We start from the raw sequence: 14883 nt of genomic DNA, 5'->3' as shown, positions 1-14883 counted from the left end.
TCTACAATTCCCACGGAATTACAATCCTTAGCAGAGAAAAAAAAACCTTAGCAGAAGAAATAAGTAATTGCATGTCGGCAAAGCATAGGTGTGTGTCGCTCTGGAATCTCTCCACAGCTGCCCGGGAGGTGCGGGGACTTTGGCGTGGCCAGTACAGAGCAAAGTCCCGCCTGTGCTGGCCCTTGTGTGGGCAGCTGGGTTCAGGCTCCTTTCTTAAGAAAACAGTCTGGCTTGGGGTCCTCACCGCCCTTTGTTGTCCTCCCCACGAGGTGATCAGTTGAAGTCTCCGTGGTGACAGAACCAGTTTGTAACAGGCTTGTCTTTCACGGTCCTGTCTAGGGCTTGCTGCAGGCTTGCCGGAAGCTCCGACAAGAGGGGCAGCAGAGGAGTCTCAGTTGAAAGAAGGAAAGGCAAGAAACAGGAGGCTTAAACAGGCGGGTCACATTGACGACTCTCCCGCTGCAATGGGTTGGCTGGACGAACTAAACCGGCAGCTTCACATTGCCTTGCTCCTTCTTCTGTCTATGCACACGAGGGGTAAGAAGACCAGCGCCCCACAGTGCAGTGCTGACAGGGGGCTCCGTTAATGGCTGGTTTCGTGGTTTTTATCACAGAAGGGAAAGTTCAGGGCAGAAGTTCAGTGGCTAAACATTTCCAACCCCCCATCCTCCAACTGCTCTGTAATTTTACTACTTTCTGTATCATGGCAACGCTTTCTCGACAGTGTGTTAGAATAGTTTTAAAAGGGATGCAAAGTTTCTGTGTTCTCTAGCAATTAAGAATTAAGTGCATTCTCGTTTGGAACTTTGAGTATGAAGTTGATTGTCAACATACGGTGACAGTTTATATGTGAAGAATTTAAGAACACAAAAATGCTAATAAACTTGTTTTGATCATTTTAATTTGAATACTGTTAGATTTTTTATGCGTTAGCTAATTAACTTTGAAGTCCATTGTCATTTTTATATGGATGCATTGAGTAAACCTGTAGTTTTATAATGGCAATAATTGTAATTTGTGAATATGTCAGATGTTTATCCATATTTAAGAACAGGGGCTTGCTTAGTGATCATTTTGTCCAGAGGAATTATTCTTGTATAAAGTTGACTAAAGGATGGCAATTTAAAAAAATTATTTTAACTCTAAGAGTAATTATAAAAGTAGGTAAACTATTTTCAAGTTAGAAGAAAGATAACTTAATGAATAGGAAACACTTATCTGTGATAGTGATTTGCAACAAGGGAGTCACAAGGTTGGAAATAAGGAAATAGCGGCTTTATAAAATTAAGCCAGGTGACAAGGGAATATGTGATCAAAATGCATTTACAGTTCACCCTCATATACCTGTGAATGCATTTTATAGAACCAATTTGGCAATACTATTTAATTGGAAGCATGTATTACCAACTGGCATGTATTTTGATTGGCACTTAAAGATGAATGTTTTCATAATCTCAGAGTATTCCATGACACTATTTAGGTATTATATTTTGTGGCTTGGCTCCATGAAAAGTGCTTTTAATTTCTGGTATAGATAAGTGTAACTCAAAAGGAGTTTTGTGTATTGATGTGAAGGAACAACATGTAGTTCATTTACTTGGTTTGCTAGTTTGTTTTCCAAAAATTGTTATAATCTGGTACCTTCTAGAAGAGATAGAAGGACCTCAGGGAAACTTTCTTAAGAATATTCCAGGAAACTCAAACATGATATATATGAGGTGAAATTCTTATTCCTCTGCTCATGCTACTGCTATTTCTTGATTTCCTAAGGGTAATTTTTGATTCTCTTTTAGCATTTTCCTTGAAACATATGAATACCTGAATTAATTATTGAGTTATGTCAGTCAAAAGTGAAAAGGCTGTATGTTACAGACTGAATCTTTGAATCATAAATGGTAGGATTAGATTACACCTTAAAATAGTATTGTGTAGTTGGTTTACTTTTCCAGAGAGAAGGTTGAAGCCCAGAGACAGTCCCCGCTTTCTTCGACCAAGCGTAACCTTTTTAACTCCCTGTCCAGAGCCCTTTCACGTGAGTGCCTGTGTGCGTCTGTGTGTGTCTTACCAGTTTATTCTGTAGCATAGTGGTTAAGGGTATGAACTCCAGACCCAGAATGCCTGAGTCTGAATCTTAGCTCTGCCACTTATTAGATGTGTAAATTCAAATGAGGTGTCTTATAGGTGCCTTGATTTTCTCAACTGTGAAATAGGAATAATAATAATAACTAACCATAGGAATGATTTGATTATTAAATGAGTAAATACACATAAAGCATTTAGAATAGTAACTGGTGCATAGTATTGTCTGAGGTTTTGCTATTAGTATCATTAGTAATAATGTTAATCTCTGCAGGAATAGGAGACAATCAATCTGGAAAGGTAAACTGAGACAAGATTTTAAAAGAATCTCATAGCTCATCTTAGTGTGATTAACATGCTGAATCCCAATTTATATTCCCAGCTTTGTCACTAGTGAAATTTTAACTTTTTTTTTTTTGAGGAATTTCTCTACCTGTAGCCTTATAAAAAATAAGTTTCATGTTTGTTTGTTTTTTATTTTGCCTGGATGAAAACAGAATGTGCTGTAGACAGGGACTGTTAGCTCAACCAAGACTAAGCAACTTTGACTAGAGAAGTTAAATACTCATTGACAACTTGTAATGCTTTATGAATATTAATTCTGCATGTACTTCAGTGAGAATGATTATCACAAAGATAGGTAAATATGAAGCACAGACAAAGGAAGTGGTCATGACTTCTTAAGTGAATGGCAAAGCCAAGATTAATGTACTGAGACCTTAAATACTCATTTAAAGTAAATGTGTTTCAAAATGACAGCTTGAGACATTTGGAGAGTCTGTGCTTCAGGCTAATACAAATATTTAGTTATTTAGGTATATGGGAACCTAAAAGTTCTATATGGAAGGAATATGTACAATATTCCAATTCTACTTTAAATGGTACAAAGCTCTGCAAAGTCACAATAAGTGGAAAGGAGAATGCTTCACACGTGGAACAGAGTAGCTGGGGTGGCCTGTGGCGGGGGTGGGGGGGTGATTCATCAGCCTAAATCTTATCATTGCTTGTATCTTATCTTCATTGTTTTACTTGAAAAGACACAGGCTTAGAAAAAGGGAAGCAAGGGTACATCTTGTTAGGTTTTGAACTTTGTGTTTTTTATATTGGCACATTGTGGTTGCTTCAGGAATGCATTTTTTAAAACTCGGGATCCTGAAGTGTGGAATTGCCTCCTTCTAAAACTGAAAACATGACCTGTAATGGTGAAAATATGTAGTGTTCATTTCTACTTGACATGTAGTATTTTAAAGATTGAGCTATTGATACTACCTTGCCCCTATATTCTCAAAACACAGTGGAGAATTACAGGCAATACTAATGAATATAGTGCAATGTGTAAACAGTATTGAGGCATCATTCTGGTCACTACCATTCTTCTTAAGTTCTGCCAAAGGAATTTAGTGAGGTTATAAAGGTGATAGACTGACAGACCTAAAAACTAAAGGACTCTTTCTGTTTGTTGTTCTAACACATTGGTGGCAACAGTGTGCCCTTCCTGACATGGATGGGCCTCATGCTCTGCCATTTAAAAAGGTGAGATTTTATTTAGCTTCTTGTTAAATGTATGTGTGAAAATTTCCACAGCACCCTGCCCTACTGTAAAATCAAGGTAATAGATTATTAGAGCAATTAGAGTAAAATAAAATTGGCAGGCAACTTTTGTTCTTTAGAAGTAATTCTATATCAACGAAGAGTTCCCGGAAAAAAAGGCGAGATAGGAAGTAGGAATTAGCTCTTTTGAAATACAGGAAAATCCCTAAACCCAGTGAACAAAAGCAGGTCCCAGTCTCCGTGGCCCCTGCAGTTTTATGTAACCCAGATTTTATATCCTGCTTCTTCATTGCTAGGTCATATTCCATAGGTTTCCTATTGTAATATTTGTGTTTGATCTGGTTGACACTAATTTAAAATTTTTTAAAAATCTGTTATTAAGTTTTTTCACTAGAATTAAGGCAGATAGGAAATGCAGTAACAGGAGAATAATCAACATGGCTGTGAATGTGTAGTTTCAAAATTAAAATGGTGATATTGCTCTAGGGTGTCAATTTTTGGTAATTTTTTTTAAAAAAATTATTTATTATATTTATTTTTGGCTGCGTTGGGTCTTCGTTGCCGCGCGCGGGCTTTCTCTAGTTGCGGCGATCGGGGGCTACTCTTTGTGGTGCACGGGTTTCTCATTGTGGTGACTTCTCTTGTTGCGGAGCACAGGCTCTAGGTGTGCAGGCTTCGGTAGTTGTGGCTCGCAGGCTCAGTAGTTGTGGGTCACGGGCTCTAGAGCGCAGGCTCAGTAGTTGTGGCGCGCAGGCTTAGTTGCTCTGCGGCATGTGGGATCTTCCCGGACCAGGGCTCGAACCTGTGTCCCCTGCATTGGCAGGTGGCTTCTTAACCACTGCGCCACCAGGGAAAAGCTTTGGTAATATTTTTAAATGGAAAATGATCCTCATTACCGTATGGCAAAATATAGTGAAAATCTGAACTGTTAGACCGACACAGCTGTTAAATGCATAAATGTGGTTCTGTGTTTAAAATGTTTTCTACTGCAGTTATTATGTGACACTTCCAACAGTTAATCTCTGGCTGTTAATTGGCAGTAACTGTGCATTGTGGTGAGCATCACAGATGTAAGAAATTTGATCTGTGGTAATTTACCTGGAAGGAAACTGACTAAATTATAGCTCTCAACTTAAATTCTGCAGAGTAGATTGGATAACAGACCTTCACGTAACTGTTGAGTGCAAACTCACATTATTTGGTTTTACCTTTTGTTATGAGAAGTTATCCTCTTTTTTTTTTTTTTTTTTTTTTTTTTTTTTGCAGTACGCGGGGCCTCTCACTGTTGTGGCCTCTCCCGTTGCGGAGCACAGGCTCCGGACGCGCAGGCTCAGCAGCCATGGCTCACGGGCCCAGCCGCTCCGCGGCATGTGGGATCCTCCCAGACCGGGGCACGAACCTGTGTCCCCTGCATCGGCAGGCGGACTCTCAACCACTGCGCCACCAGGGAAGCCCCGAGAAGTTATCCTCTTTAAATATGTAGTGGTGGCAACCATGTATGTAAGGCATACGTATCTCTCAATATCTGTGCATAGATAATTTAATCTTTAAATTACAAATACCTGAAGGCTTCTGGAAGAATCATAGTATTAGAAAGATCAGAGTAATTCACATTCATTTTTATTTTTGTTTTTTTTTTGGTCTATGAGTCAATTGCATCTGAAATAACATTTTACAACTCTTCTATTGACTTAGAACTGCCAGGAACAAATTTGTGAATATGTTTTTTCCCCTAACTTTCCAAATGTGGATTTATTTTTAGAACTCATACAGGACATTGGGCAAATCTTTAAGTAAGACAAAGTACTGACAAGTAAAATCAGCTAAATTGTCTATCAAGCTTTCTTATGCTACATTTTAGGTTTAGATGGACCCTTTTGGTCTTGATTATTATACTCTCTTCCATCTGTAAAATAGTCACTCTGCCCATTGTAATCGATGTGTGTGTGCTTGTATGTGTGTGTGTGTGTGTGGAACTATTCATATTAAAATATCTACCTACGATTTTGTGACTATGAGCTCAGAATAACCTTGTTCTTATTTCTAGGCCCCAGCACTTTTCCTGTAACACTGGAGAATCTGGGGCTTTCGGATTAACTGATTTCTTGCTTGATGTCATCTCTGTTGCATTCCTTCCATAATTAGTTAACTTCCATATTAATTCATAATGTGTATAAAATCACATTGTTAGTATTGATATTTTTGGCAAAAGAACAGAAACTTAAGTAGAGGAAGAAGTCGAATGAAGACATAAAGAAAAGCTAAAGGAAACACAGGCCTCGTGGGACCCAGAGGACATTCCCTTCTTCTTCCCTCTGGGTGTCTTTTCCCTTTTCTGTTTAAAGGTCTTTAGCAGACACTCCTTGCATTGTAAAATCCAGACCTTTCTACGGCCTTCCAGGCTTGGCATCAGCGAGGCCCTGGCTCACCTCACTGCTCAGCGGTTATCGAGCCTTTCCTGTCCAGAATGATCCAAACTCCTCTCTCCTCAGGTGTTTCACACATGCTGTTTCCACAGCCTGGAAAGTTCTTTGCTTTCCTACTCGCTTATCCATTTGCTTAAACGTCACTAAGTTAACTTTTCCTTAACAATCCAGATTAAATGAGATCCCCTTCATATAATCCCTCATTGTAAGTTTTATTTCTCTTGTATGGTACATATCATGATGTATCATTATACGTGTCACTCTCCTGCTGGAAGCTCACCTTCTTAGAGGAAAGACCACGTCCATTTTATTTGTTGCTGAATCCCCAGTGCATAGTACAATACTTGGCTATAGAGGAGTCTACCTCCTTAGACATACTCGTTATTTTGCACACGACCCAAAGTAGTGTCTGCATTTCCTGATATTCCAAGACCTTTTTTGCTTAGCTCTCCAGAGTTAACTGATAAATGTTTCACTGTTTCTTATTTTTAACTTTCTGGAGAGAGAATTTGATTGACTGCTGACCCTAACAATGATGGAATGTAACCCAGGTGGGATGTGTAGTCACTCAATACCAAGATGGCCACCAGACAATAACAGATACCGTGGGCAGTGGAAGTTTTTTCTAGAAGAGGTTTTGGGTTAGGTTGATAATCAAAAACGTCTAATATAGCTGCTACTGTCATTAATAATAGCAATATGAATACTTCTAGTATTCCTTTGTTTATAATGAATTCCTGTTGGCTACTAAGTGACTTATTAGCTATATGTGTAGAAAAATTATAAAAAACGCTTAATTTTTACGTGAACTTTGGTATCCAGGAAATGTTACTACCAAAGTTATGGTAATATATTTCTGTAGTTTCTATAGAATTATTTTAATAGTAAATGAAGGGGTATGATTTTTTTGTTGTTGTTCTTTAAAAAAAAGATGCTGAAGAAATTCAAGATATCAAGGTGGTGGCAAAAAATAACATGAAACAAGTAGTGTACTCTCTTGGCAGACTTAATTTTGTCATATTGTTACATACAACTTTTACTCCTTTATTGAAACAGTAGTTGCAAACCTTATGTCTCACAAAGAACATCTCATGAATTTTGCATTATGATCCCTAAAAGGCCACAAGTTTGTGGCTAGCAGTATACATCTTTCATTTGATCAAATTCTGGGAACTTGAGTGTCTGAAACTATGCTTTTGATCCCTTCTGGAGTCCAGAGGAGAATGAATGTACATATCGAATTCACTTTTTAGAAACCTCTTGAGTACACACAGAAAACTGGCTTTGGTGCATAGGTTTTTACTGCCTGACAGTATCCTGTGGTCATAATGTGGGAACATAATGTCCCCATATTTGACTTGGTATCTTCACAATTTTAATGGGAGTTTTACAGGTAAGGAATCAGTTTTGCATCAATTTGGAACTTTTGTGATATGAGAACTGCATTGATAAGATATCAGCCAGGTGTGAGACAATTTAATATAATAAAGCATCTTAATATTTTTAATGGTTATTTCTGTTTTCCTTTAACTATAAACTATGCCAAGGCCAATAGTATACAGCGTCAGAAAATGTGAGGCCAGGTTTGTTTTATAAACTTTGTATGAAATTATCTGGTAAAGACAGTTCATCAATTAACATGTTATTATGTTTGTAGAAATATTCATGATCAAACTGTCTTCGCTAAAATGTTTACCTTTATTTTTATTTCTCTAAAAGAAAACTGAGACAGTATTTTTCAAATCCGAAAAAATAATAACCTGCCAATTGTAATCGTGTGTACTTGAAATGGTGATGCACTTTTTTATGGAGCTAAATCTCAACTGGATGTTTGTCTTGGTTAGAGTTAATATGCTCAGTTGCTTATTGCTTTTGAATTCCATTATGCTTTTCATGTTTCTGTTTTGAAAACAGAAAAAGGTTAATGTCATAAGAGTAACATGCTATATTTGCCCATTAACTATTAGCTCATTTAAGTCAGGGAATGTGCAGGAGTTCATTGGAGGAATATTTGAGTGGCTCTGAGTTTAATTTAGGCTCTGAAATCAGTTGAGTTATTGAGAACTGTGCAGTGACCTGGAAAACAACAGAAAAAGTGTTTCATTGGGCCATGGTAACAGAAGGGTAGATGCCACTTAATTGAGGTTCCTAAACAAATTGCCTTTTTACTTCCATACTTCCTTGTACATATGATACATATCCACACACATGTTTTTTATATGTATGTTTTCATAGGATTATGACAGTTTGTTGAAACTGGAGAATATCACTAAATATTTCCTACTTAATTTCCTACGCCCTGGGTGAAAACATGTTCAAATTGGGGAATGGGTTTAAATGAAAAGGACCCTCATGCTAAATCACATGATTTTACAGACATAAGACATTCTTGGGCATTTTTGGAGATTGTTTTTGGACTGGATTTTAAAAATATACACTAAACAGTTTATTCATAACATGCATTTTAATAGCTATTATGAATATTGTTAATCCACCCTACTTAACCTCTTATAGTGAAAAATATAAAAATTTTCTGTCTTTTTTTGTTAAATAGACTTAATGACAAACATCTTGCAAATTAGATTTTCATATATTTCATCTCTTTCTTATGCTCAATTTAATCTATCAAAGCCACACATTGTAGAAGACATCTGGTATTGAGCTTAAGCAGCTGGGTTTCATTTGTAAAGGTTTTGAGCAAATTTTGGTGCTTGCCAACAATAATATAGCCGTTGGCCAATGTGTTTTCTTTGTGGCAGCTTGGTGCACTGTGGCAGGAGAGACCAGAATTCAGGATCAGTTGATTTTCCGCCTCTTTCTGGCTTGACTAGAGGGACTTGAGGATTTTATGCAGATGTTCCTGTGAGCTAAGTGAGGGTTTGCTGCATTGGCTATTGAATGGGAATCAATGGACGAGCAGTGTGTAATCAGCACTGATCCATCTGAGAAACAAGGAGTCTGCAGTTTTCCCCACAGCATGGTTCAATGTATTTCCTACATCACAGTCACCATAGGTCATTTTAAAGATGCAGTTCCCTATACCCCATCCCAAATCTACTAAACCAAGTATTGGGCAGCTGAGCCCAGAAAGCTGCAGTTGATTAAGCTACCCCAAGGGATTTGGTACACACGGGATTAGAGTTAATAAATTTCAGTTCATTCTTTACCTGCAGACAGAACCTCTAACCCCCTTTTTCTGACCAAAAGAAGAACCCATTTTATTAATGGTATTTAAAAGGAATTGTCAGAAGTTTTTTCTAAAGTAACTTACCCACGTATCTGGTTTGGATGTTCTTTCATAAAATATTACATTAGTATGACCTGTTGTTTAATGAAACAGTTGTCCTAGCATTATTAAAATATTGCCACTAATGATAAAGAAGGGATCGTAAGTCTTAATTTACTTGGAACAATCCAAACCTGGAGGGAAGGGTTTCTTGCAGAGTGAAACAAGAATGTGAATCCCAAATTTCCCAACTCTTTCTCAGGTACATTAATTAAGTAATTTCTGTATCCAGCTTGTCATTGGACACCTGGTAGGCTCTTGGAACTCTTTTCAGAGTTTGGCTCTATCAGCTACCCTCAGAAAGCACCATACTCCTGAGCCCTGCACCCACCTCCAATTATATTCAACATGTTATTCCCAATGCAAGTAGTTTGTCTTTGTAGCTATATAGGCAGTTTTGGTGACTGTTCTGAAATAAACCAAGTCATAACTCTCTTCTTTGCTTCTGCTGGAAAAGTTCTATGCCAGAATTCTTACCTAGTTTGGTATTCTTGTTTTACTGGTTCTGAGTCCAGAACTGAGTTTTCCAGACAAACACTTAATGAGTTCCAGGGGCAATATGGAAACATACCCAGGGAATGTGTGGTTTGAAGTGAGGATTGCCTCTTTGGAAGTTAATAGGGTAGTGACTGTCTGTTGTTGAAATGTCATTAAATGGAAATGTACTTTTTACCTTATCTTGCTTTGGAAATTAGCACTCAAGATAGTCACTTCTTTAGAAAGTTCCTGCATTCCCTCAGGAACTTGATTTAAAATACACACACACACACACACACACACACACACACACACATACACACAGTACTTAATGTAAGCAGGCAACAACCCCAGAAAATATAACATTAAAAGAGGGTAAGAGAAGGAGCAGTCTAAGTGCTTGAGATTGTCTTGTTTCATGATCCATGTCATGCATGGACTACATCTGAAGTTTTTTAAAGTTTCTGGAGGAAGCTCAGCAATGCAGCTGTCTCTAATGTACTGTGAACCTTGAAAAGGAATTTCCTTTCAAGTAAGAGCGGAAGTAGTTTGTGTGTGGGATGATGCAGCGGAGGGTTTTCTTCAACAGAAAATAAAGTGCCATTATATAAACAAACATCTGCACAACCTAAAGTATGCCCAGTAAAAATAAATGCTAGAGGCACCTACACTCCTATTTGAGCAAGACCCAGTTAATTCTAATGATCTGCTTGTGTTTTCTCATTTTCACAAGGGAGGAAACAGGGGCACACAGTTGTTAGGTGACTTATCTAAAGGCTCACTGTTACTTCTAGTGGCAGAACCAGAACTTGGGATTCCAGAGTTTTTGTTCTTGTTCTTTGAAGAATTACATTTAAATTTGACTTGAGGATTGCTATAATATTTAGGCAGAATGTTTGGAAAGCCAGAGTCTTTGCCACATGAACATTTTATTTAAGAGACAGATTACAAAAACACACTACCACCACCACCAGAAATAAGTATTCCAGTGTATGAATAAGCTCAGAGCTGATAACTTTGCTTCGATTTTCCCATTTACTATAATACGTACTGGTTTGTAAAAAAGTACTGTATATTCAACCACATTTAGGCTGTCATAATTTAGTGCTCACGGGAATGCCACTTATATGCAGTTTCTTCTGAGCCACAGTACCTCACCATCTGAGGTGAGGAGAAGGCAAAATCAGGAACACAATTGAGTTATTTTCTAGGGAAAAAAATTACATCTTGCCTTGAGGAATGGAGCATCCTTCCAGTTTTTTCCTCTTCCTGATTTCCTGCAAATGTTAATCTAAAGAGATTACTTGTAAAATATCCTGAGTAGCTATGACTGCAAATGAGAAATGTGATACGCAGCTTTACACCTTGAGAGTGAGTGCTCACACCTCTCCAGATTTATTTCTTAATGTTAAAATTACAAGGTCATTGTTCTTCCCATTGTAGGATATCACTTGTACAGTGATGAATCTAAATCCTTTAGATTTACACATTGTGTTTTATGGTTTTGAGAAGTTGCTGCAGAATATTTTAGAATAATTGATGAACTGTCTTTACCAGGTAAAATTTCTGTGGTGTTTATCCTAATTTTTCTACCTCTCCATTGACTATTTTTTCAGTAACTGTGAATCCATGCTGTGATTTTGCAAACTGAGTGTGAGAATACTTGGTCCTTTGTTTTGGGGCTTTGTTTTGATTTTTGTATTTGCTTTTTAAGGAGTTTGAAATTTCTGCTGAGGATTTCATATCCCCTATTTGTACTTACAAGATAAATGAGCAAAATTACCCATCCCCCCAAAAAAGTTCTATAAGGTTTTACTTCTTAGTCTAGACTTTTTGTTTATTATTCCTGTGGCTTTCAGTGAATCATCACCTTATTATTTACAAAATAATCAAAATAGTCTAGGGGTTAAAAAGAAAGCAGCATTCTTATAGTTACATGAAATACTAGTCATCTAATAGACAATAACGGACGTATTTTGTTTGTGATTTTCTAATTCACAAATCCAAGGATACAAATGTCAGCATTGTTATCCTTTCACTTGTAAATGCCTGCATTTATAGATGTTCAGCACAGAACAAGTTAGGTATACTTGCTCTTCTAGGTATAAAAGCTTACTATGGTTTTACAGTTTAATAGCTATAGTAATTAAAATAGTGTGGTATGGCCTAGGGTAGCTATAGACTTATATGGAACATGGTAGAGAATCATATATATAAGGAAATAATGTGTCAGAGGGGACATTGGAGATCAGTGGGGAAAAGTGGACTGTTTGAAAACCTCACTTCATACCATGTATAAAAATCATCTCCAAGTATATCAGAAAGCTAAAGGTAAAATTCAAAAAGTGAAAGTGTTTAGAGGAAAATAATAATAGCTAATGTTCCATGTATTGTTCTAAACACTTTACTAATTCATTTAAATGCCACACAGCATGAGATAGGTGCTTTTATTCCCCCTATACTATAAATGAGGGAGCAGGTTCAGAGAAGTTAAATAATTTGTTTCAGATTACAAAGTAAAACACGGTAAAATCTAGATTCAAATCAAGACAGCTTGGTTCTTGTATCCCTTCCATTAGTAGCTATATGATACCACATCTCTTAGATTGAATGTTTGTATAGCTTAAAGTTAAAAAATGTTGCAAAAAACACAGATCATAAAGAAATTATTGTAGAATTTCTTAACAGTAAAGTTAATAATAGTTCAACAAAGCAAATAACAAACAAGCAAAAGGATAGCCCACATGCTTGTAAAGCATGTTACAAGACATGTGACTGAGAAATGTTTAATATCAATTATATATAAAGAATGTCTTCAATAATGAGAAAAATACAAAATGTCAGAATACATGAATAGGCCGTTAACAGAGAAGATGGAAATATAGGAAAAGAAACTAAATAAATAGAGAAATGCAAGTTAAAGTAATATGAGCTACCAAGTTATAGTCAAGAAATAGGCAGAATAACTCTGAGGTTATCAAGTCTAGGCAGGGATGTGGAGAAATGGGAACCCTTAACCACTGTTAGTTGGAACCTAAGTTGTTTCTACCATATGAAAATTCATATATGATTTTTACATCTAAATAGTAATTATATAGAAATATTCATAAGGTTAAGCAATAGTTTCTTAGATATGATGCCAAAAGCACAAGCAACAAAATAATAAATAATAAAATGGATCATCAAATAAAAATACATCATCAAGAAAGTGAAAAAAGAGCCCACACAATGGGAGAATACATTTGCAAGTCATATATCCGATAATGGACTTGAATCCAGTTATATAAAGAACTCTTAAAAATCAATAATAAAAAGATAACCCCTTTTAAAAATGGGCAAGCATTTGGACAGACATTTCTCCAAAGAGTATATACAGGTGACCAGTGACCGTACGAAAAGGTGCTCAACATCATTAGCTATCAGTAAAATTCAAATCTAAACCACGAGATACTAGTTCACCCACTAGAATGGCTACAATCAAAAAGATATTAACCAGTGTTGGTAAGGATGTGGGGGAATTGAAACCCTCATACACTACTTCTGGAAATAAGTATAATAATATAATAATATATAAAATAAAATATATATAAAAATAAGCTTCTGGTGTAGCCACTTTGGAAAACAGTCTGGCAGTTCCTAACACTGTCAAGCGTTCAGTTACCATACGCCCCAGAAGTTTCACTCCTGGGTGTCTACCCAAGAGAAATGAGAACCTAATGTCCCCAAAACACTTGCACACACATAGCATTACTCATAATAGCCAATAAGTGGAAAAAACCCAAATGTCCACCAGCTGATGAATGGATAAACAAAATGTTGTATATCTATATAATAGAACATTCTTTGGCAATAAAAAGGAATGAAGGACTGATACTTGCTATAACATGAGAAAACTTTGAAAGCAGTATGCTTCATGAAAGAAGCCAGATGCAAAGACCACATGTCTTATTCCATTTATGTGAAAAGTCTGGAAGGTAAAACTATACAGACAGAAAGCAGATCAGTAGCCCCAAGTTGCCAGGGGTGGGAGGCTGTGGGCAGGAATGGGGAGTGACTACTAGGGTTATGGGGCTTGTTTGGGGGGTTATGAAAATGTTCTGAAATTTCATTATGATATGATTGCAAAACTCTGTACATATACTAAAAAGGATTGAAGTGAACACGTTAAATGGGTCAATTTCATGGCATGTGAATTATATTTCTATAAAGCTCCTAAAATATTAAGAGGAGTAGATAAGTAGCCCATTTAGGAGAGTGGGGAATATGGGAGGAGAAGGGATTGGTCCTCATTTGGCTTCATTCTATAATATTTTGTTCCTTAATGATAAGAAAAAATCCCTTAAGGTTTTATAAAAGAGTTGTGAGAACCTAGTATTCTCTTTTTTTGGTATATTTGTAGAATTGTATATAATACAAGATATAACCCAAAACAAAATTGAGTACATATCCACACCCCTACCCCCCTTTCAGCTAGAAAGCATTATGGGTTTTCCTCTCCTCTAATAATTGAAGACTTTGATTCCAGAAAACATTCTCTACAAATGAAATACTGAATTTGGGCTCCTGTATTGACTGTTACTTGCTTTTTCTGCTATCAACTATAATAGTATTTTACTTCTGAAGTCAGAATTTTAGTGAGGCAGCTTTGTTATTTTATTAGTTGGTTTATGAGAAAAATTCCTTGTGATTAAGGGTTACCACTAGTTCTGGTTAAAGTCAGATCATTTTTCCTTTGTTAAAAATTTAGCAGAGTAGCCCACCTGCAACCCTGCTTGTTCAATTAAAGGGAAAAGATATCTTCTTGGGACAGCTGCTGTCATAATTCTGCATCTGGGCCTTGTGAGAATCTGTTAATTTGCCTATGGATCTTTATCATGAACTCTCCCTACACCGATTAAAAGCTTTTCTTGGGGACAGAGAGCATGGCTACAGGCTAGGAAGGCTCTTTCCTGAATCAGAGGCACCCACTGCTTTTCTACTTGTTATTATAGCAGAAATGCCTTTCCTGTAGAGCAGTTGGGAAATTGCCCGCACTGACAAGCCCTTGTCAGATAGAAGAAGCTC

At 36.8% G+C, this 14883-nt stretch overlaps 1 protein-coding gene across 1 annotated transcript in view; it reads left to right on the top strand.

Annotated features, from left to right (window-relative positions):
* Positions 1–464: 464 nt before the first annotated feature.
* BMPR1B (bone morphogenetic protein receptor type 1B) overlaps positions 465–14883 on the top strand; it is a gene marked incomplete at both ends in the record, with an annotated part of 113999 nt that continues 99580 nt past the window's right edge. The window contains one exon of the mRNA XM_079713971.1: positions 465–537. Within this exon, the coding sequence (XP_079570097.1) occupies positions 465–537 (73 nt within the window). The remainder of the gene's footprint in view (positions 538–14883) is intronic.

The sequence above is a fragment of the Hyperoodon ampullatus genome (genome assembly GCF_949752795.1).
Source record: "Hyperoodon ampullatus genome assembly, chromosome: 1".
In the NCBI taxonomy this organism is placed as follows: domain Eukaryota; kingdom Metazoa; phylum Chordata; class Mammalia; order Artiodactyla; family Ziphiidae; genus Hyperoodon; species Hyperoodon ampullatus.
Note: the sequence above shows the minus strand (reverse complement) of the source record. Positions and strands in the feature narration are given on the sequence as shown.